Source organism: Mastigoproctus giganteus, chromosome 1, assembly GCF_048544385.1.
Source record: "Mastigoproctus giganteus isolate SK-2022 chromosome 1, ASM4854438v1, whole genome shotgun sequence".
In the NCBI taxonomy this organism is placed as follows: Eukaryota; Metazoa; Arthropoda; class Arachnida; order Uropygi; family Thelyphonidae; genus Mastigoproctus; species Mastigoproctus giganteus.
Window position 1 is genome coordinate 85475235 of NC_143575.1, and position 25076 is coordinate 85500310.

A 25076-nucleotide genomic window follows, 5' to 3' on the forward strand; every position below is an offset into this window, starting at 1 on the left:
TAACAAATAAACATTAATTTTAAGAAACTCATAATTCTAAATTAGCATTTCACTTTTTTTATTTCACCTTTTTGAAAAGCAAACTTATTTTACTAATATTTTCAAACTCATTTCTTGTTAGACAGATTTTTTTTTTAATAAATGATGAGTGCTTACATCTATTAATACTGAAAACACACTAAATTCATTTCTTAAGCTTCATTTTGCAATGAAAAACTGCAACACTTCATGAAAAACACATTATGATTCACATATTATTCATGACACTGTGGCAATTGGAAAACGAGACTGATGTTATGAGATGAGTGCTAGTGCTGCCATCTACTAAATGTAAACATGAAATGAAAGAGTGAGTGTTCCTCCAGCACCACAGTCATGGTCAGCAGAAATTGCTGCCATTTCAGAATGTAGCATGAGCTGAACTGCATGTCTCTCCTGTGTCTGTCATGGAAGGACAATGGAACAAAGAACAAACATCGAGTTTTTTGTTCGACTGGGAAAAAAGTGCCACAGAAACATTTCAAATGATGAAGAAAGTGTATGGAGAGAATTGTCTGTCTTGTGCACATGTGTTCAGGTGGCATAAACATTTCGCCCATGGAAGCGAATCATTGGAAGACGACGAATATCCAGGCCCAACAAAAATGGTTTGAATGCCAGAGATGATTGAAAATCATAACCAATGACTGCAGGAAATCATTACCAATGACTGATGTGTAATGCTCCAAATGATTTCAGAAGATCTGTACATTAATAAGGAAACCATTCAACAAATAATAACCCAAGGTTTGAAGAAAATGAAGTGTCTGTATGCAGTTTGTTCCACATTTGTTAACAGACAGTCAATGACAGGTGCAAGCTGAACACTGCAGAGAACTCACTGAGGCTACTGAAAGCAAACCTAACTACCTGAATTCTATTGTTATGGGTAACAAGATATGGTGTTTTCAGTATGACCCTGCTATGAAGTGACAAAGTGCAGAGAAGAATTCGGCAAGCTCTCCCAAAGCCAAAAAAGTTTGTCAAGAAAGGTCAAAAATCAAAAACGCTCATCACTTTCTACAATAGCAAGGGAATTGTGCACAAAGAGTTTATGCCCAATGGCCAAAGTGTTACTGCTGCCTACTATCTGGAAATTTTGAAACATTTGTTGCAGAGAATCCATCGTGTGCAGCCTCAGTAAGGAGAAGGCAGCATGTAGTTCCTCTAGCACAACAATGCACCAAGCCACAAAAGCTCTCACTGTTCGGGAGTTTTTGGCTAGCAAAAATGTCTGCGAACTGTCGCACGTACTGTATTCACCAGACTTAGCCCCGTGCGACTTCTTTCTGTTCCCAAAGCTCAAGGCACCACTGAAAGACTGTTATTTTGATCACATTCACACTATTCAAAGAACTGCAATGAGAACAGTCTACCAATAACAGCCTTCCACCAGTTATTTCAGTCACTTCGTTCCCGCTGCCATGCAGTGTGCAGATGTGGGAGGAAGTTATTTGAATAAACCAAGGTTATTTACTCATATGTAGGATCATTATTTTTTTCTAGCATCGGTGTTGCTTTCCAATTGTCGCACTGTATATACAAAAATCTGCACAGTAACTCTGAATCTTATAACTATGTGTTGTTTTTACCTGACCACTCTTTAGAGTTTCTAGAACAAATTCTTTAACTTGATCTTCACTGAAGTCAGTACCAACTGTATTCTGCAGTTTTGTCAGCCATACAATTACATCCTAGTGGCAAAGTGTTAAAATATGTAACATAAACAATTTATTTTTAAAAAATCAGTTAAAATTAACAAGTTTTAGGATGAACTTGGTATTTAAAAATGAAGGAAAAACTTGAAAGCTCTTAAAGCAAAAAAAAAAAAAAAAAAAAAAAAGTCAAAATTTTTAATCTTTAAAATATAATTTAAAAAAATAATCTTTATCTTAAAATTATAAGTTGATTTTTATTATATATTTCATATCTACGTAGGCCAATAGCACTCATCTGTATCATGTTTAAGAAAAGGCTAATGCATGTTTACAAGAACATAAAAGAGAATTGCTTAGATGATTAAAGTTGGTGCCATTTTTTTAAATTGTAAGTATTAGTGAGATTTATGTGATAAGTATTAGTGAGATTTATGCATACAACAGATCACTGTAGTCATCATGTAATTAAACCTACATAATCAGTATATAAAAAATCTTGTTATTTCTTTGTAATGAAAAGTATGCTATGTAACATTAATATTTGTCATCTGATTGAAACAGAAGAGCACTCAAATAAAAGTAAACTATGATTTCAGTCCCAAAAATTTTAATAGAAACAGAGTTTTTATTTACTAAAATAGAATCAAGGACAATTTATACAAAAATTACTTCAATTTCATTCTGCAAAGTACAGTACAGCACTGCATTAATAATTTTTTAGATAGTATGAATCAGAGCTGTAATGCTCAATACGTTCTATGTTGATATCAATATCTGTAAAATAATAAGAGGAGTTTACCTCAATATAGTATGTAGAACAATATAGAAAGTAGAAGTATTCTACATACTATATTGGGGTAAACTCCTCTTATTATTTTACAAATATTAATAATTTTTGAAAGGAATTCAGGAAAGTACCAACAAAAAAGTCACATTTTCCTGCTGACACTGCCCTTGTATTTTCTGCTAGCCATGTGCATTTGAAGGACATGAAAATTTTTAAAATAAGATTCCTGAAATCAAGAACTAAGTAAAAATCAAATGCAGAAGTTCAAAAGATTTCTAGATACAGCAATGTTGTTTTTGGGTTTTAGCTGCATCAGCAACTTAGACTATATTGCACCATTTGTGTATTATATCTGTATAAGTGAGTGCTCACTAGCCAATCTGCCTGTTGTGTAGGCTGTAAAAACCTAGAATAACTCACAGGAGAAAAACCCCTAACTCCCTATGGCTGAGACTCAGACACATGGGGTAAGGGTTTTTGGAGGTCTTTAGAAATTTTTCCAGTCATAGACAACAATCAAATCTAGACCTCTCCAAAAATTGATAAGAAGTGAAACCAGTCTACTGTCATGATTAGTTCAGTGGCTTCAACCTAAATGCAATGTTTTGTTTGCTGTAACCACTTCTTCAGAAATTGAAATTTTTCAGTAAAGTAAAGTTTCAATAATTGCTAAATCCCACCACTAGCTTGTATTCAAAAGCTGTAGCTGTATATCATGGTAACTTCAATGTGAAGTACAATCTAGAACAAAAAACTGAAAGTCAAAAAAATTGAACAATGGAAATTTTAAAAAAAAGTCTTCTGATAAGTAAGAACAGAGTTTAGCAGTATCCATTCAGTATCATGGCATATATCAGTAGCAACATCATTGATCATTATTTTTTTGCAACAGGTTCAAAAATCAACAGTGAACATATTTTTTTTTTAAATTAAAAAAACTGAAAGTAGAATTGATGAAGCAAAACTTTTTGCCAACCAGGCATGCAAGTTTTCACTTCTCAAAACAACATACTGTCAGCTATATATCACTGACAGCTACTGTCCACAAACTATATAACAATGTTTTAACCTAGCTTTATTTATTTATTATTTTTCTTTGATGCCCATTACCACAAAACTCATTTGAAACTTTGTTGTGAATGAGTTCTGTAATTGTGGGTTTCTTGATTGCAGGCTTTTCCCATTTCCAAATTTCTCTAACCAAATATAGTTTAATGAACTGCTGCATGTAGTTAGGCTAGAGAAAATCATGTAAATAAAATTCATGTTACTAATATATTGATGTAAATATGGAAAAAAGAACATGAATTTTATTTCTGTGAACATCAGATTTCATGTGAATGAGCACTGCATGTCTCTGTCCTCTGAAAAATGAGAAAGAAAAAATTTATCTTATCCCTGGACAATATTTTTAGTGGATTCCTGTAATCTAAAGTTATGCAATAGTTTTGTTAGTCTTCATTTTATCACTTCTGAGGAAGTAAGCCTTTTCTCAGGAATTTTCCAATGACTGTGTTACTTAGATGCTATCTTCTTGTATTTTTGATAAAAACACTTTGAAGTCTGACTTTAATTTTTTCAAAGACAATTCTGCTGTAGTATACAGTAGTATTCCCAACCACTGATGACAGCAAACTATTATTGTACTGAGACACTATTTTGGCCACATTCTGGGATTATCTCTGTGGGCTCATTTCCATCAGAATGGTCTATTTACAGAGTAAAGAAAGAAAATTGTTATTGTTCAACTTTTAGACCAATTCCTTGCCTCTTTTAAAAAAATTTAGAAAAATTATTATTGCCATATCTTGCGAATCAGATTTTTCATACCTGGTTGGAATCTATGCACTACTATAGTTACCTGCTTAAATCAGTTGTTATGGTTGAACTGAGAGTATAATGGCACAAGGGCAGTTTTAGCAATACCATGTCTCCAAACCAGTTAATAACTAAAATTTATAATGCTGCCACTTTCAAAATGATCTTCATATGATATTTTTTTGACATTAATTCTGCTTTTGACTCTGTGCAGGTGAAGCAGGTATTATATGAACCAATTTGTTTTGGTGAACAATTATTATCAGCGTTCTCGTTCATTTGGTTTATTCTTCAATTGATTATGATTAAAAGAAAATTACATTAAAACAATACTAGTTCTTATATTCAAGATATGAAGGAAGACATTCCTTGAGCTGGATCTTTATCAATAGTTTTATTTTATTCAATCATGGTGCCTTGCTAAAAATAAGGAATCTGCTGCATATACAGATATTCATATTGCTAAAGGAATTTCCCTCTCAAACAAAGTAAATGAAGATATTCATTAATTATGGTTTCAAAAATAGAATTTTGAGTAGTCAAGTTATTTAGGACAATTTGGTCTGAAAATTAATATTATGACATCCTCATACATTAATTTTAGTCTTGCCAGAAAGCTGAAAGTAATCACTATTACTGTTAATCAAGCATTTCTATTTCTTTATCTTGTATCTTCTGTTACATTCCTTGGGGTTATATTTGATATCAAACTTTTGTTTGAACAACACTGTATTAAAGTCAGAAAAGCCATTAGTGGAGCAACATGGACCATTATTATTGATCTTATGAAGGCCACAAAGTTTCAGATATTGAGAAAATATTTTATAATATTTGTAACACCAGGTGGAATTTCTGTGTCATCCATTTGGGCTCATTCTACCAATAACAATCTCAATTTAAATTCAGCAGTTGAATTTTGAACAATTAAATGGTTCAATTTCAAAGAGATATTCTCATATTTGGAGTCAAAATCTGAAGGGTTAAATAATCTGAATAATCATCTGACAATCGAGCTTATAATCTGCTATAAAGTTTCCTATCAGGGTCGTAACAGAAGATGATAGTCTTTTAACTTTTCATCTTTTGAAATGAAGGATTCCAGAAAGAAGAATGAGGGTGAGACTACCCTTGTCTATTCTATTTAAGAATTACCAAAATGAACAATTTGTTTTTTTATAAACAACTCAAATTAATTTAATAAACTCATTATCTACTGATCTCATAGATCTATGAAAAACAGAGCTCAACTAAAAGACTCATTATGAAATTTTGACAATATTTTTGTAAACTGTTTAGATAACTGTGAGGGAGTATTTCCGTATTTTGTATTTTTGTAATTGGCTGTAATTATTTTTATATTTAGTGGACAATATATTAAATTTATGTATATTATAAATTTATTCTTTTATAACAATAAATTAATTAAATGTTTCGCATGGTAAAGTGCCATAATGTCCTTCTTAAGTTTAATTAAATCAACTGCTGAAAAGAAAACACATGATAAGAAAATATATAAATTTTATTCTATTAATAATGCTATTACTTGACTTGCTAATCCATGCAAAGGTCCAGCCAAACCATTCATTCCTGCTGCATAGGACAGAAAAGGATCTGAGAGAGCACTGCCTACTAGATGAGTCGTATGAGCACTTACATTGCCTCCCTCATGATCACTGCAGTAAAATAACTTGCATTAATTAATGCTTCAAACTGCAGTATCAACAAAATCTTCAAATTTTAATGGCCTAAAATTCTTGAATAATCTTATAGTGTAACATTTTCAAGCATAAAATTAAACCATCTTAAAAGTTTACTGTAGCAAGCCTTAAGAAGTTAAGGTAAAGCTAAGATTTACTACATTAGTTGCAAAGCCTTGAGGCACAATAAATCTCAAGATCAGGATAATAAAAGGCCTGATAAACTGTTTAGTAGAATTATTAGCCTTCCACAATATTTCAAAAAGATGATGTGCACATATGTTAGGAAACAAATAAAATTAATTACAAACCTCAGAAACTATTTTTATTGGGTGCATACAGAATCAATAGCTTGTGACATATGGTGAAATAACACAGATTTTTAAATTGCTATTATTTGCTTCTAGGCACTGGTCACAGATGCAAACAACTGAATAACAAATATTCACAAATGTAACCATTGGTAGCTTCACACACATTCTTAATTTTATTCTTTAATTGTTGAAGTGATGCTACTAGTTTTGTACTTCACACAATATCCTTCAATACTGAACATGAAAAGTAGCCCCACAATTAGAAGTTGAGTGGAGTTAAATCAGGTGAACATGGTGGACACTTGGCACTTCCTTGTCAGCCTATCCACCAGAATGTGAATTGATTATCAAGACAGACCCCAGCATCATGATAGTAATGTGGGGTTGCCCCATCCAGTTAGTAGTAAACTTCTTCCCCACATAGCTAAAAAATGGCAGGCACAATGATGCATTAAACATGTGGAGGTATGTATCACTGGTAACCTTCCCTAAAAAAAAATGATCCAACAATTCCCTAGATGAGACAGTAACCTTTGGTAAATTAACTACCTTTCTACATGAACATTTGAATTATCAAGGGTCCAACACATACAGTTATGTTTTGAATCCTTATCCACCTTTTCTTTAAACTATTCACAAAACTCAAATAGGTGATCAAGATGTTCTTCAATCATATTATGCAAGTATCTTAGTACCTAAGACTTACACTTAACTCTTTTGAGAATGCTGTGTGCACTTGCTCTGCTGATTCAAATCTTACAAGCAGCTCACCTTACAGATTTTTATAGTTATCATGCAAATTGCCTTTGGCCAGCGGGTGGTTGGTTGGTGGAACCGACTTCCATCACTTGTTGTTGAAGTTGATAGCCTAAACAAATTTAAGGCTCAACTGGACAGGTATTTCGAACGAACGGAGGGGTGAAATGGGAGTGGTGTGTTTTTTGTTTTTTTTTGGCTGATGCTGAATAAGCTTGCTTTCTTGCATCATATGCCTCTACTAATGCTAATGCTAATTGCTGAAGTACCATATATCAGAATTTAACTCACCTACTGATGAGCTGGATCTCTCAGATCTTTGCTTTCACAAATCTTGCACAGTACCATGAACTTTTGTAACTGTTCTCCATGATAGTGACTCTGAGGCAAATTCATGCTGTCTTTGAATCGCATTCTCATCCTCAGATTTTCAGTACCACTTTAAAATTGCTTTGCATTATTTGAAAATCAGTTTGCATTATGAATATAATTTTTCTATTGTTTTAACAACTAATACCATCTTTTATTAGCAAAACATACTAATAAAAAATGAAAAAACTTTATATGATTAAATATTTTCTTCATCTTTTCTATACATTGTTATTATCCTGATTTCCTGAATAACATGAAAGTGCTCATGTTATTGAAGAAATCAGAATTAATTGTAGAACTACAACATGAGCTGTTCCAGTAGCTATTCTGCACTGCTCAGAGAACTTTGTATGAACTGTACAATTACCTCCAAGTCATTTTCTTTATCAGCTATCTTGAGTTTGCTGCTATCCAAAGTTTTTTAATCAGTGTTTAAGTTATTGATGCTTTGAAGCTTCAATTATTAATTGCTTTGATTGCTATCCACGGAGATCACATGCCTTATTAGGATATGTTTCCCCATATTATCAACATGCCATTTTTTTATCAATCACAAACTCTGTGATCAAAATTAGTCTGGTCTTTTGCACATTATTAAGATACACTGAAATGAATGTCTCACTAACATTTTGTCATAATAAAAAAAAAGATTTTTGATTTATTTAAATTTTGGCATTTGACCACCAATGTAGCAGTTAACTTTGATATGCCTAGCAGAAGAACCACTGAAGGTCAGAGTTCAAACACTGTTGTTAAAACAAATGGAAATGGAAAGTTACATATGAATATTATTTTCACAGTCTTAGAAGGTTGCAATAAAGTTCTGCTTTATATTAGGATATGTTTCCATGTATTATCAACATTCCATTTTTTATCGATCACAAACTCTGTGAAAATAATAATAAGAGCCAAAAAAATATAAAAACATTACCAAAGGCAAAACTTCCCTCCAAAAAAAATTACATTCTTGTGTAAACAATAATAGTAAGGAACACAACTTACAGTGTGTTGTTAAGAAAGCAATAATTATCACTGATGGTTTCAGAAATAATTACATTTCCATCCTCAGAGTGACCAGAAGATATTTTTGTTGCAATCTGCTCTTATATTGATACATTAATCAGAGCGTCATCACAACTTCACCTGACATAGAAAACCAAGAATTCAATATCAACTGGATAAACAAGAGATGTCTCTTTGAAAAGCAGTAACTGTGTAACATGAAACCTCAAGTCATACAAATCTTTCAATTCAAGAACTAAATAATAATAAGAGAAATAACAATTTAACCAAAAAATATTTAATTGCCATAGCAAAAGAATGAAAAAAAAAATCCACTTACCTTCTTAAATCAAATTTCCATCTTGTCTAAAGACATCAGTTTCTTTAATAGAAGATTCAAAGAGAGGGAGCATTTTTTATTTGAATTAACAAATCATCTGCCATAAACATAAATACAGGCCCAATGTCAACCTGTTCTGCTTAACATTTGAAAGATTCCTTTCTTATGCATCTCTTCCTAGGAATCACATTTTCCACAGGAATTAAAGGCAGAGCAAATATTTTGCATATAGTTTTCTTTCATCCTTCATGAAGGTATAGCAGTTTCAACACTTTTCACTCATTTGGAGGGGCATGAGTTTGTCCTGACAGACTGGAGGAATTTCTAAAGGACTCTAATCAGGGCTATAGTCAGCCAATCTAAGGCAGAGGGAGTAGCACCCCCCTCATGAATTATTTGGATTTTTCAGCCTGTACAGCATGCAAATTAGCCTGCACACACACACTTATTCAAAAATAACACATAATAGCATAATATGGTTAAGTAGCAGACTGACCTAAAATTTAATAACAACAAAAACAACATTCTTTTTTCACCCTCCAGGTAACAACAGTAGTCATCTGCATCATTCTCACCTGCTAGAACCAGTGTTTAATATCTACATTTGGAACAGAGGCACAGTCCCTTACCAGATTCTCAATCACACTGCCTATTTGACTATATCCATTCTCTAATGGATCTGATACAAATTTTAACATCTCTCCAGTTCTCACTTTACAGATAGACTAATCATTTTTCCATTTCTCCCTACATTAGGGATAAACAGTTGGTAAACCCCCTTCTCCCACACTAGGATATCTTTGGCTATTGTTTGTAATGGTTAAATCAATTTTAGACCTATGTTTGATTAACTATTGTTTGACTTGTACCTTTTTATAAGATCTTATTTCAAAACTGAAATTGGTTAAGAAATGATAATTATTTCCTAATTAACTGATCATTGTCATCATCATTATTTATTTGTTTTACTCTTAACTACCATAATCATTACTTTTGTTATTTTTAATGACAAAGTAATGAGTTATTTTTAAAAGTTATTTTTAATTCTTTTTAATTTTTAATTTTAAGATGTATTGTCATAGTATTATTTAATTCTTGAACTGATATATTTGTACAGTTTGTCAAGGTTGTCTTTTGCCTTTTTCTCAGTACATAATTAGCCTTCTATAGTAACTACTAGTAATTTATCCCCCCTGAATTCTATATGTTTTCTAATCACCATTGTATACTGCGATTTTCATATCATAGGTCCAGCTGAAGTCTCACATTACACAGTTCCTATGTTTCTTTAATAATGCCCACTACGACAGGTACAATGGCTTTGCTACTTGTCTCACTTGATTGGAGAAGTCTGGGTTTGAATTTCATCAGACACTGGTAGGAATACTTAGAGGTTTCTTCAACTGACGCATTCGTTAACCACTCTGAAGAGGAGGAAGTATGGTTCCTCTATGAATTATTCTGAGCATTTCACCCTGCAAAATATGCAAATTGTGCCCATGAACACTCATTCATACATTGGCTCAGTAAGGTCTAATATGCCATAAATCAACCAACCAATCTTCTAATAGAGTGATTTTTTGTCTACTCTGTTCATAGAGAATTCTTGGCATTCTGTGCCACATCTGGTGGAATTTTTTTTTTTTTTTTTTATGTGAACCCCAACCACGAGAGGTGTTAGAACCTATAGTACTTAGTACCGTGCTTGGGTTGGAGGTTGAGAAGACGAAAGAAGATATTTGTTGACATTGGACTTGAACTTCTGTAGATTGTAATTTTCAGGAAATACGTATGAAGGAAGGTTGTTCCAGAAAACGGCAGTTGAATGAATAAATGAGGAAGATGAAAAGTTGGTTCTGTGGGTTTGAAGTTGGACAGTAAATGGATGTTGGCTGGTGGCGGCACGTGTTCGGACTGTTTTGAAAGAGAGAGAGAGAGAGAGAGAGAGCGGGAATTATAGAAGCCAATTCGGAAGAACAGTGCTCATGGAAGTATCTGTAGAAGAGGCGTGCAACAGAAGCAGTACGTCTATGAGTGGAGAGACTCTGTTAGAGATGAATCATTAATTAACCTAACTGCCCTCTTCTGAATGGAATCAAGAAGCCTGAGAGAGGTTTTGGGGGCACCACCCCAGATGTGGGAACAGTATTCCATGGCAGGGCAGATTTGTGATTTATACAGAGTGAGTAGCTGTTTGGAAGAAAAGTAACGTAGAGAGCGAAAGAGAAAACCAAGTTTTTTAGATGCAGAGGAAGCAATATTTGCAGTGTGTTTGTGCCAAGAGAGATTAGAAGTCAGGGTAATCCCCAAAAGAGATATATCATTTTGCCTAGAAATCGGAGTGTCACTAAAAATAAGCATAGGAGCAGAAGAATCCTTTTTGTGAGATATAAGACAAGACTGAGTTTTAGAAGGGTTGAAATCAACTAAGTTGTCCTTGCTCCACTGGAGAATTACCTGAAGATCGACATTTAAGGAATTGGTAGCAGATTTTCGAGAAGTTGAAGCTGATTGAGCAGGACAAGGTTTCTCAAAATGGAAAGTGGAATACAATGTGCTATCATCAGCAAAACTATGGATAGGATTTCCAGTCAATGGAAGAAGGTCATTAATATACAAGAGGAAAAGAGTGGGGGAAAGAACTGAACCTTGGGGGACACCGGCATTAGTGGAGAAGTTAGAAGACAGAGAGCCATCTACCATCACCCTCAGTGAGCGATCAGAGAGAAAACTGGATAACCAATTACTAAAAACAGTTGGCAAACCATAAGATGGAAGCTTGTTTAGAAGACCTTTATGCCAAACACGATCAAAAGCCTTTGAGATGTCAAGAGCAACTACTTGTGTTTCACCGAACCTTTCCATTGAATTATTCCATAAATGGGTAACATAAGCCAGAATATCACCAGTGGATCGACACTGATGGAATCCATACTGGCGATCGTTGATCAGACGGAAGGTTTCTAGGTAGTTTAAGAGTTGGTGGTTAATTGATTTCTCCATTACTTTAGAAAGAGTAGAAGTAATTGCAATGGGACAATAATCGGATGGGAGGGATATGTCACCCTTTTTAGGAACTGGCTGGATATGAGCAAATTTCCAAGCAGAAGGAAAAACACCTTTGGAATAAGAAAGTGAAAAAAGGCGGCAAAGAATAGGAGTAAGTTCAGGAGCACAGGTTTTGAGAAAAAGTGGAGAAATACCATCAGGACCTGGAGCTTTCTTAGCATCAAGATTCATCAAAATCCTTCTGATATCCTTTTGACGGAAGACCACAGGAGGCATTGAATGGAGCATGTTGGGAATGGTGGGAGGTGTTTTACCAAGATCATTAATACATGAGCTGGAAGAAAAATGGGATTCTAGCAGGTCAGCTTTATCCTTGGCTGAAGTGACAACAGAACCATCTGGTTTGGACAGAGGTGGGAGCAGAGATGGGCAAAAGTTGCGGCCAATAGCTTTGGCAAGAGACCAGAATGCTTGGCTACCATTAGGGCAAGAAGTAAGTTTTCTACTCTTAGCCTGTTCAAACTCTAGTTTGGACTGATTAATAACTGCTTTACAGTTGTTGCGAGCTTTGGTGTAGGCAGAAAATGAAACTGAAGAATTAGAAACAAGCCAATTACGATATGCGACATTCTTCTCTTGAACAGCCTTAGCACATTTATTGGAAAACCAAGGTTTAGATAAAGGACGAGATTTTAAAGTGGAGTGTGGGATAAAGAATTCCATTCCTGCAAGAATAATTTCACTGACACGATCTGAGCAAACGTTGACATCAGAAGTTTTGAAACAGTAATCCAACCAAGGAAAAGAAGTCTCGCAGGTCATCCCATTTTGCATTCTTGTAATGCCAAACAACACGAGGTTGGGAATAGCCATGAGATAAAGGTTCCATTGGAGAAGAGACAATCACCAAGTTGTGATCTGAAGTGCCCAAAGGACCTCTCACTTCGACCGTGTACTTAGAAGGGTTGTTTGTGAGAAAAAGATCAAGCGTATTAGCTGTATGATTAGGATTGTCTGGTATTCTTATAGGTAAATGAACAATCTGTGCTAGGTCATTAGTAATTGCAAAAGCCTCAGCATCTCGGCCTGCTGGGTCAGTGTGACTAGGAAACGGAAGCCAGCTGGAGTTGTGAACATTAAAATCACCAAGGAAAATTACCTCACTGTTAGGAAAGTTGGACTGGAGAAAGTCAAGTTGCAAAGAGAGGAAGTCAAAGAGCTCCAAGTGATTAGTGGAGTTGGGAGAACGGTAGAGACAACAGATGAATTTGACACAATGAGGTAGAGAGATTTTAAGCCAGAGAAGATCAAAGAGAGGAGATTCCAAATTGCCAAGTCTCTGACAGGGAATATCAGAACGGACAATATGCACAAGTACCACCTTTGAGGCAATAGGAATCATACAGCGAATAATTTGGGCATCTGAGATGAGCAGTAGTTGAATCAACCGATAACTGAGATTCTGTCAGAAAAAGTATATGGGGTTTGGCAGACTGCAAGTGGAAATGGACATCGTTGAGATTAGAATCGAGACCACGTATATTTGTGAAATGAATTAGGAAGTGCTTGGGAGGTTTAGATCTTTTCACAGATAAGCTTGCTCTATTAGTTTGACAATTCAGGGTGTATTCAATAGTAAGAAAAAGTGAGTGGGACATGCTGTATGAAGTAATGAAATTTTTGGATATGGCGTACACGTGGTAAGAATTTACCCAGATCCTTGACATAACGTGGCCTCGACAATGCTCCCCGCATACACACTACTCGGACTCCCACCAGTCACTATCTGGCAGAGTAGAGGTAGCAAGATTATACACTAGCTGATCCGGAAGCCTCCTAGAGAGTTACCAATAGGTTCGATCCAGTGTACTAACTAGTGGCCGGCCTGCGAACACCGTTTTAGAGCTGTACCCTCGAAATGTAAGGAATAATGGATCTCGCCACGATGTTCATCATAACCTTAAAAGTCATCAGTCATACTGCATGATGGAAGAGATAGGGAAGGGTTGAAGTCTCACATTACACAGTTCCTATGTTTCTTTAATAATGCCCACTATGACAGGTACAATGGCTTTGCTACTTGTCTCACTTGATTGGAGAAGTCTGGGTTTGAATTCCATCAGACACTGGTAGGAATACTTAGAGGTTTCTTCAAATGATGTATTCGTTAGCCACTCTGAAGAGGAGGAAGTATGGTTCCTCTATGAATTATTCTGAGCATTTCACCCTGCAAAATATGCAAATTGTGCCCATGAACACTCATTCATACATTGGCTCAGTAAGGTCTAATATGCCATAAATCAACCAACAATCTTCTAATAGTGTGATTTTTTGACTAAAAATATTTTTTGTCTACTCTGTTCATAGAGAATTCTTGGCATTCTGTGTCACATCTGGTGGAATTATGATGTCACTCTGATTAATGTAAAAATATGTAGGCAAGTTACAATCTGAATATTTTCCATTTACTATGAAGATAGAAATGTGTTGTTATAATTTCCAAAACCATTGGTAATAATAAATTAATGTGTTCTTAACAATATGGTTCCTTACTATTTGCATTTTGCTTACTATTAACACTTAATCTAACATAAATAACTATTCCAAGACACTGCTTACAGTGTCTTGGAATAATTACGCGAAATGAACTATTGCAGGATTAGCTAAAAATGGTTTGTAACTGGTATGTCCCAGGTGCATGTTTAGATTTTAGTGCTGAATGTGTTTAAGGGCAGAAAAACAGATGAATTAAAAGAGAAGCTGAAAAATGAGCCAGAAGAATCCTTTCTTTTGATAGTTTTTAGAACTATTTTAAAATTGAATTGTTTGAATAGAAGTATAGTTGAATGTATGAAGGATGTCAAGATCAAATATTCACACTAAGACAAATTATAGAAAAGTCATAGGTACATAAGATTCTGTACTTAGGATTTGTTGACCTTGAAAAATAATATAATAAAGTACCTAGAAATTTGCTCTTACAAATTCTACAAAAATATGGTATAAAGGTTATCTTTTTAAGTAGAATAAAAAGTTATAACAAAAACAGCACAACTGCAGATAGTGAGGGTTAAAATTAACTTTGGAAAATGGTTTAAATTTAGACTGGGAATTTAAAAAAGAAATGAATGCAAGTTGAAAACAAATTTTAACATTAGAGATAAAAATTAGATCATTATTATATGCAGATGATATACTGTGCTATTAAATAGTAGCCTGCAAAATCTGCAGGAATCTCTGAGGAGAAAAAAAAACAGATAAAGTTTTGTAGAGGACTGAGCATGAAAATTACACAAAAACAAAAGTTATTAAAGCTGGAGGAGAAAAGGAGAATGACAATTTTCAAGAAAAATTAACAGAACTAAATGATGAAAGCAATGGCAAGACCACGTTACAAATGAAAAAAGAAAAAAAATCTTGGGGTAACAAATATCCAATTAAGCTAATATAAGACAGTATGGGCATGTAAAAAGGAGAGGAGATGAGATAAATGAACAAAAATAAATTAAAATGAAATGAAATGAAATAGCCCAAAGGCAGACCCAAGAGGAAAGAAGATTAATGGTATCAAGCATTTAGACAAAAAAAAAAAAAAAAGAAGAGGGCTTTCTCTAGCCAGACCTAAAGATCAAATAGGAAATACAGTATAAAACTTAAAATAGTGAATAGAAGGCTGATAGCTCAGGATGTATCATCAAATTGTATTATCATGGTGATCTTTACAATCACTGGATGATGATGAAATACATTACCATATAAAATTTTAATAAACCACACACACATTCAGAAATACAGTACAGAGATAAATGCATTGTTAATTTTTAATATTTTAATTTTTGAATTTTAATTTTTTACCTTTATTTTTCATGCACTGATACAAAAATTCAATTTTAGTGTAATATAAAATATGTGATTTCAGACTGCACTAAATCAGAATTAGATCACTAAGTCTAGCATCTTATTTTCCCAAACAAGTAGGCCTTTTAAACTGCTGTTTTCAGAACAGCCCCGTCTGTGCATCTTTTACTACTCAAGGAATACTACTCAAAACATCATCTGTTTTGAGTAGTATTCCTTGTCTCCAAAGAAGGAGAAAAAAAAAAAAACAGTATGCAAATTCATCATCTCAGACTCTATATCACCCACACAGCTTTTTTTTGTTGTTGTTGTTTTTATTTTTAATGAAAAAGTTCTAGTACATCATACCATTCATACTGCAATAAAAAAATGATAAATAAAAGCACTGGATCTGAGATCATTCAGCAAAGTATATACAGTGTGAAACTGAATTATTTTGTCACATCTCTCAAAACCTTTCATTATTTTTATACTATTAATGACAACTACTATTTGTGTTTCTTTATTTCTTCCTCAGCCACATTTATAACATGGAGTAGACTTGACAGAATGTTCTACATAATATGTTCTGATTATTACTGACAAAACAAAACTGGCATTCATTCATTTTTGCCAACCATTCATGATTTTCACATAATCAAGACAATTTTTTTTGCCAATTGAATGAACTCTATATGCTTATAGAAATGTTTTCTAGAGCAAAAAGACTTGAAATCATGAAAACACAAGGCCTCTTTCATTACACTCCCTTATCTACTTTTCGTATGTTTCCTTCAATTTAAGCATTGTTTTAATTTCTCTACAAAAAATAAAAAAATTATTTTTCTAGTGACACAGTGCCAGCATACCATACCATTGCATGCAAACTGTAAGGTGGAGCAGAGGAAGAGATAATAATTACTATGCATTTCCATCTTCATAGTAAATGGAAAGTATTTAGATTGAAATTTTCTTCATATTTTTAAATTAATCAAAGTGACATCACAACTCCACAATTCTGGTTTTTGGATGCTTATGCATCCAAAAATGTAGAAAATGTAATACAGGATATGATATTGAATTCTGCCAAATCTTTCAAAACTTACTTTTTTATTTTCTTTTTTTTTTCATTCAAGCAAATGCCCACACAGCTATATTACAATATGGGCTACACAGTACCATTCATTTACAATCAATTTTTTTTTGTTATACATCAATATATTATTTTTTGTATTAGAAAATAATTCAATTTACTAAATTCTTCATTAAAACTATTTCATTCAGATGAGACAACCCTTTTCAGATATGTATGTGAATTTACATTTTGTGCATCTGGGGAGTATGTACACAAATTTACATCTTCCAAGGATGTTTCATAAACAAATTAAATAGATTTGATAATAGAGAGCTATTAAGTGCTCAATAATTCCTATATTCTATTATATTATGAAAACAACAGGGATTACCTTTATTTTTGATATAGGATGCTTCTTTTCCAATCAACTCTCCTAGTCCAACACGCTAACAATTCTTTGTGAAGGTAACATAAATTTTACAAAAAATGTGAAACATCTTCCCCACTGTCAGAACAGTAGTGTTCAGATCCCTTGGTCTCAATATTGAGCACGCAATCCAACTTCTGTCTTCAAACACCATACCTCTGCCAGCAAGGAAACCATTACGTAGATTGACATTAAAATTAAAAGGTCTAAAAAGCTTAATAAATATGGAGCGATTATGCTCTTTGTTCCTGTAGATTGACATTAAAATCACAATTTGGGGGTCTAAAAAGCTTAATGAATATGGGGCGATTATTCTCTTCATTCCTTAAGTCGGATTGGAACTTTTCAAAGCGACATGTTTTCATAACAAATTAAATAATATGTCTGTTAATGTACAATTGTTTTGAAATATTCCATTATGTGCTGCTATCTCTTATTTATGTTGCTAACTAATAGCAGAAACAGTTTTAATGGATAGCAGGACAAAAACATCTTTGAAAATCAAAGTAGGAGATTGCACCAGTTGACCATTGTTCAATCTTTTTAAAAAGCTGAACTTTTCTGGAATTCTGATCTAGAAGTTGATGAAATTCAATTAAATGATAAATAAACAAGTATGAACAAAATTATATATTATTATAGAAAAAAAAAATTTTTTAGAAATTTTTGCACTCAAGTCAAAACAAGAAAAAATTAATATTTAAGAGAATTTATGTATAAAATTTTCATTTTTCACAATTTCTGCAAAATTACATAAAATTAACTCTGCAGAACCAACAACCAGTAGGAGAAATTTTTTACTACCTTGAACCTACAGACATTCAGCAAACTCACTAATGAAAGGATTAAAATTTTCATTAAATGGCATTTGTGGTAATGGGATTTTACTGTATATATTAAAATTCATCTTATAAGTTAGCCTAAATGATCAAGAGAAAATTTTAGGTATTTTCAAGACACCAGAAAATTAAATTCACTGGTCAAAACAATTAGAGAGCTACTATATTGATATCACTATGGCAGCAATGACAACACATATTCCTGGACATACAGAAAAAAAACTACCAAGTTATCAAACAAATGGAGGCTTAGAACATACAAATTCAGGAATTGTAGAATCAATCCCAGGAAACTGAGAACATTAACAGATGTTCACAGTCAGGGTTGCAGACTATCAACAATGCTGACACAAGGATGCTCTCTCTCTCTCTCTCTCCCATCATGATGACTGAATGCTACCCAGCTACTCAGACATTTTACAGCAACAACAAGAACAAGCCATCCCAAACCACTGGCACAGACCATGGACTTTATGCAAGAAGACCTATGATGTGCGAGTTCCAATGAGTGTAGTAGTAGTGGCATTTGATGCAAGAAAGCAAGTGTATGAGCTTATGCAGCATCAGCCAAAAAAAAAAAATCACACCATTCCCTCCAAATGCCTGTCCAGTTCCTCCTTAAATTTATTCAACCTATCAACTTCCACAACGACAGATGGAAGTTTGTTCCAGCAATTAACCACCCGCTAGCTAAAGGCAAATTTCCACACATCTAATCTACATCTGTCTTTTCTTAATTTGAATTTATGCCCCCTTAAGTTCATAATCTGAACAAGTGGAAGGATCCCAGCAGAATTCAGCATGCTCAACCCATTCAAGGCCTTATATACCTTGATCAGATCACCGCGCAGGTGCCTAGTCTCCAGCCACTGCAATTTGCAGAACTTAAGCCTCTCTTGGTAATCTTGTTGCCCTTCTCTGTACACGCTCAAGTAAATCTACATCCTTCCTAAAATGAGGCCTCCAGACCTGTACGCAGTACTCAAGGCATGGCCTGACCATTGCCTTATACAGAGGGATAATCACCTCCTTTTCCCTGCTAGCAAAATTCCTATATATCATTGACAAAACCCCATGACCTGCCCTGGCAGCCTGTCTGCATTGCTCAGAAAACTTCATATCTGACTGCACAATTACTCCCAGGTCTTTTTCATTTTCTACCACCTTAAGTGTAGTACCACACAGTTGGTACGTTTCTCGTTTCTCTGGGGTTACTTCTACCCATATGCAGTACTTTGCATTTGTCAAGGTTAAACTTCAGTTGCCACTTCTTAGCCCATCTGCCCAAATTATCTAGATCCTGTTGCAGTAGCACACTGCCATTACTGTCATTAACAACCCTGCCAACCTTTGTATCATCTGCAAACTTCGACATTAAGCCTGATATACCTTCATCAATATCATTGATAAATATACAAAACAACAGTGGACCTAACACCGAACCCTGTGGGACTCCACTAATAACATTAGTCCAAGAAGAGCAGTACCCATTGATTACCACCCTCTGTCTTCTCCCACTTAACCATCCTTTTATCCATTGTAGCAACTTACCCTTAATACCATTCTGCTCCAATTTGTACAATAGTCTTCCATGCGCAACAGTGTCAAAAGCTTTCCTGAAATCCAAATATATGATATCAAAATTATTTTTTGCATCCAGTTCCTTTGTAACCATATCATAATATCCTATCAAATTTGTCAGACAAGACTTTCCCTTAACAAACCCATGCTGTGTCTGAATTATTGCTGCAGTCTTGTCTAGATGATCCTGCAATGCATCTTTAACCATTGACTCCATTATTTTACCCGGAACAGAAGTTAAAATAACTGGTCTGTAATTACTCATGTCACCCTTCGATCCCCCCTTTGTGAATTGGGGATACATTTGCACATCTCTAGTCCGTGGGAACCTCCACTGAGTCCAAGGACGCTCTCATAATTATGGCTAAGGGTTTGCTTAGTTGCTTTGCCGCCTCCTTTAATATAACTGGATAGATCCCATCCACCCCAGGCACTTTTCTTATGTTTAACTTCAACAATTTCTCCTCCACTTTGCTTTCAGTTATTACAAAATCATTAAGTATCCTGCTACAATTTGATAACCTTCTGCCATTTTCAAACCTTAATAATTCCTCATATGTGAATGTAGATGCAAAATACTCATTCAGTTTGTTTGCTATCTGAGCAGGATCATGAACAGTCGAACCATCGATGTCAAGTGGACCAATCAGATTCATCCCCTTCCTTTTAGAGTTTAGATAAGTAAAGAAATCCTTGCTGTTTTTCTTAGCATCTTTTGCCAAGAATTTCTCGTAATCTGCCTTTGCCTGCCTAACCTCCTTTGTCACCTGATTACAGACTAGCTTATATCTGCCATAGGCTTCTGAGTCACTTGATAATTTATATGCATCCCATGCATTTTTCTTCTCTATTACGAGTCTCATTAGTTCATTAGATAACCATTTAGGCCTAAACCTTGAACAATATGGCCATATGGCCATCTGACACCATATGGCCAAAAGAACAGACATTTGAGCAATGCAATTGGACTGATGAAGAATGGTGCCATGTGCCTTTCACAGACAAATCCGGGTACAGCCTAGAGTTGGATTTGTGGTGGGTCCCAGTGTGATGTGAAAGAGAAATCTGAAAAAAATCCATATACATACAGGAACACAGTCAGTTTGCTGGAATTGGATAGTTGGTATGGTGTGGAATTAGTCTGTGATTATACCCCTATATCATCATATACAGGACCCTGACTGTATAGAGATGAGATCCCTATGCTGGTGCTGTAGGCAAAGAATTCATTCTTATAGATAAACAATGCTCAACCTCTTAGGGCACAGCTAGTCAAAAATATGTTGGAAGATGAAGGTATCATTTGTATGGATGGACCAGTCTGCCCCCCCCCCCCCATCTGAATTGCATCAAACATGTCTGGGCTCATCTGGCTGCCCAGTGCCAATCAGCTGAAAACAGCACTTACACAAGAGTGGTGACTGATTCCACAACAACTCATTGACATCTTGATTTTATTACATCACAGGTGCAAAACATGTCTAGCAGTTGTTTGGAACCATGCACCATACTTTGCCTAAGCTATTATCCTAATTGTTTTGACCGGCACTTAATCAATTATATGAAAACATTTAAAACATGCATTGTTTTTTTATTACTACCTGTGAATACTGAGATAAAGACGCAGAAGTTCAGTGAAATCAGGATCATCATATTTCAGCATAGAAGTAAAGTTAGCAGTCCAATCCTTATCTTGTTCTATAGGTCCAATACTGCTACCATCATGGTACATGTTACAATAAATTGTAGCTGCCATTGCTGGCAACTTAGCAATAAGGGTCATTGCATCATCAAATAAATACTGAAAAAATAAATTGCAAATAGTAACTTATTAATCCACTTTGGGGTTAATTTTTACAAATTTTAAAATTCTTAATGTTAACTATTCAAGTATAAAGACTAGTCAGTAAGTTTATACAAATAAATTTTAAAAAATAAATAAAAAATAGCAATGATCACACTGCAATTATCCCATAAACTTGAACCAACTTTTTAGTAAGACAAAATGGCAAAGATAAAGAAATAGACTTACAAAGAACGATCCATAAATTACTGGAACTCTATTGGAAAACTGCTTTCCAACAAGTAGTAGTAGTAGTGGCATGTGATGCAAGAAAGCAAGTGTATGAACTTATGCAGCATCAGCCAAAAAAAAAAAAAAAAAATCACACCATTCCCTCCAAATGCCTGTCCAGTTCCTCCTTAAATTTATTCAACCTATCAACTTCCACAACGACAGATGGAAGTTTGTTCCAACAATTAACCACCCACTGGCTAAAGGCAAATTTCCGCACATCTATTCTACATCTGTCTTTTCTTAATTTGAATTTATGCCCTCTTAGGTTCGTAATCTGAACAAGTGGAAGGATCCCATCAGAATTCAGCATGCTCAACCAATTCAAGGCCTTATACACCTCAATCAGATCACCGTGCAGTTGCCTAGTCTCTAGCCACTGCAATTTGCAGAACTTAAGCCTCTCTTGGTAAGAGGATCCCTTCATTCCCCTCACCAATCTTGTTGCCCTTCTCTGTACACGCGGCGCCTCCGTAGCCAGGTGGGAAGGAGCAGCAGTGAGTAGCACACGCTTCTTGATTGGACGGGGGTTCGGGCCCGTCACCGCCAAATGCGGAGGATGCGGAAAGGTCGGGGAATGACCACCGCATATCCTGGAGCAATATGGCCTTAGTTACTAATGCTCCTAAAAATCCAAATAACAACAACATCTGTACACGCTCAAGTAAATCTACATCCTTCCTAAAATGAGGCCTCTAGACCTGTATGCAGTACTCAAGGCGTGGCCTGACCATTGCCTTATACAGAGGGACAATCACATCCTTCTCCTTGCTAGCAAAATTCCTATATATCATTGACAAAACCCCATGACCTGCCCTGGCAGCCTGTCTGCATTGCTCAGAAAACTTCATATCTGACTGCACAATTACTCCCAGGTCTTTTTCATTTTCTACCACCTTAAGTGTAGTACCACACAGTTGGTACGTTTCTCGTTTCTCTGGGGTTACTTCTACCCATATGCAGTACTTTGCATTTGTCAAGGTTAAACTTCAGTTGCCACTTCTTAGCCCATCTGCCCAAATTATCTAGATCCTGTTGCAGTAGCACACTGCCATTACTGTCATTAACAACCCTGCCAACCTTTGTATCATCTGCAAACTTCGACATTAAGCCTGATACTGGGGTTACTTCTACCCATATGCAGTACTTTGCATTTGTCAAGGTTAAACTTCAGTTGCCACTTCTTAGTCCATCTGCCCAAATTATCTAGATCCTGTTGCAGTAGCACACTGCCATTACTGTCATTAAGTGCTGACTGATCTGAATCATTTCATCAATCACTCACTTAAACCATCTTTCATTTATCATCTTTAAGTTTAATCAGTTTATTACTCACAACACATGTCACTCATTCACATATTATTACAACAACAGTGTTAATTTTATGCAGCCCACCTGTAAACTATGTATATTACTGAAACAAACCATGTTTGGTTTGCTCTCGGTGCTTTTCTCCATTTCTTCAATCAGCCATTCAAACATTTCCACTCAGTAGTTAGTTATATCAACCACTGAACATTATCAAATATTCAAACATCGTAGAAGATACCTAGATTCATATTTTGCATTCAGCATAATTTTGGAGACTCACTTGATATTATATCTGGTACTTCACCTACAATTAGTTATGTAACTGTTTCACTTCCATTAAAGTGAAAATACATCTGTTATAAGTACTGAATATAATATCAAGTGAGTCCCCAATACCCAATGTTCCCCCATACTGCTGACTATGGGTGCTGCTCTACATGGACCAATGTTATTAGTGGTGTCCTTCGGGGTTCAGTGTTGGGCCCATTGTTGTTTTGTATATTTATCAATATTATTGATGACGATATATCAAGCTTAATGTCAAAGTTTGCAGATGATACAAAGGTTGGCAGGGTTGTTAATAACAGTAATGATAGTATGCTGCAGCAATAGGATCTGGAAAAGCTGGGTAGATGGGCTGAGAAATAGCAACTGAAGTTTAACATTGACAAATGCAAAATACTGCATATGGGTAGCAGTAACCCCAGAGAAATGTACCAATTGGATGGTGTTACACTCACGGTATTGGAGAATGAAAGAGACCTGGGGGTAATATAGTTAGGGAAAGATGTTACATAGTTGTTATCCATTAAGAATTATTAATATGTATAATTAACCACTCTTATACCAAGTGGAGTTATTAATATATATTTTATTTAAGCATAGCCTAAACTAATATATACAATTGGGTAACGTTTCAGGTATCTTTCCAATACCCATCATCAGACCGTGCTGCTGACTGCCCTCAGACCTGATAGCCCCCATTATCTTCAGGTCTGAGGGCAGTCAGCAGCACGGTCTGATGATGGGTACCTGAAACATTACCCAATTGTATATATTAGTTTAGGCTATGCTTAAATAAAATATATATTAATAACTCCACGTGGTATAAGAGTGGTTAATTATACATATTAATAATTCTTAACAGAACTGGGGGTAATTGTGCAGTCAGATATGAAGTTTTCTGAGCAGTGCAGACAGGCTGCCAGAATGGGGTCTTGTCAATGAATGCAGGAATTTTGCAAGCAGGGATAAGTAGGTGATTATCCCCTTGTATAAGGCAATGGTCAGGCCACATCTTGAGTACTGTACAGGTCTGGAAGCCTCATTTTAGGAAGGATGTAGAGTTGCTAGAATGAGTACAGTGAAGGGTGACAAGACTAGTGAAGGGAACAAAGGGGTGCTCTTATAAAGAAAGGCTTAAGTTTTGCAAATTGCAGCTTCTGGAGACTAGGCACCTGCGAGGCAATCTGGTTGAGGTGTATAAGGCCTTGAATGGATTGAGCAGACTCAGTGCTGACGGGATTCTTCCTCTTGCTCAGATTACAAACCTGAGGGGGCACAGATTCAAACTGAGGAAAGACAGTTGTTTAACTTCTGTTCCCAGAAAATTAATGGAGGCACTGGTTAAAGAAGCACTGCAGGATCATCTAGACAAAACTTCATTTATAGCTCGGACACAGCATGGTTTTGTTAAGGGGAAGTCTTGCCTGACCAATTTGATTCGATACTATGGTGCAGTCACAAAAGAACTGGATGCAGGGAATAACTTTGATATTATATACTTGGATCTTAGAAAGGTTTTTGATACTGTTGCACATGGAACACATTGGAGCAGGGTGGCATTGGAAGCAAATTGCTGCTATGGATAAAGGGGTGGTTGAGGGGGAGAAGACAGAGAGTGGTAATCAATGGACACTGCTCATCGTGGAATAATGTTATTAGTGGAGTCCCTCAGGGTTCAGTATTGGGTCCATTATTGTTTTCTGTATTTATAAATGATACTGATGATGGTATATCAAGCTTAATGTCCAAGTTTGCAGACGATACGAAGGTTGGCATGGTTGTCAAGGGCACTACTGACACTATGCTGCTGCAACAGGATGTGGAAAGGTTGAGCAGATGGGCTGAGAGGTGGCAA

The 25076-nt window shown here is 35.3% G+C and overlaps 1 protein-coding gene across 1 annotated transcript in view; it reads right to left on the reverse strand.

The window, feature by feature from the left end:
* Positions 1-25076, reverse strand: part of LOC150090961 (putative citrate synthase 2, mitochondrial) — a 162850-nt gene that overhangs the window by 37325 nt on the left and 100449 nt on the right. The window contains exons 6-8 of the mRNA XM_090380863.1: positions 21153-21352; positions 5846-5975; positions 1632-1733 (exon numbers count right to left, since the gene is read on the reverse strand). Coding sequence (XP_090236989.1) covers positions 1632-1733; positions 5846-5975; positions 21153-21352 — 432 coding nt within the window. The remainder of the gene's footprint in view (positions 1-1631; positions 1734-5845; positions 5976-21152; positions 21353-25076) is intronic.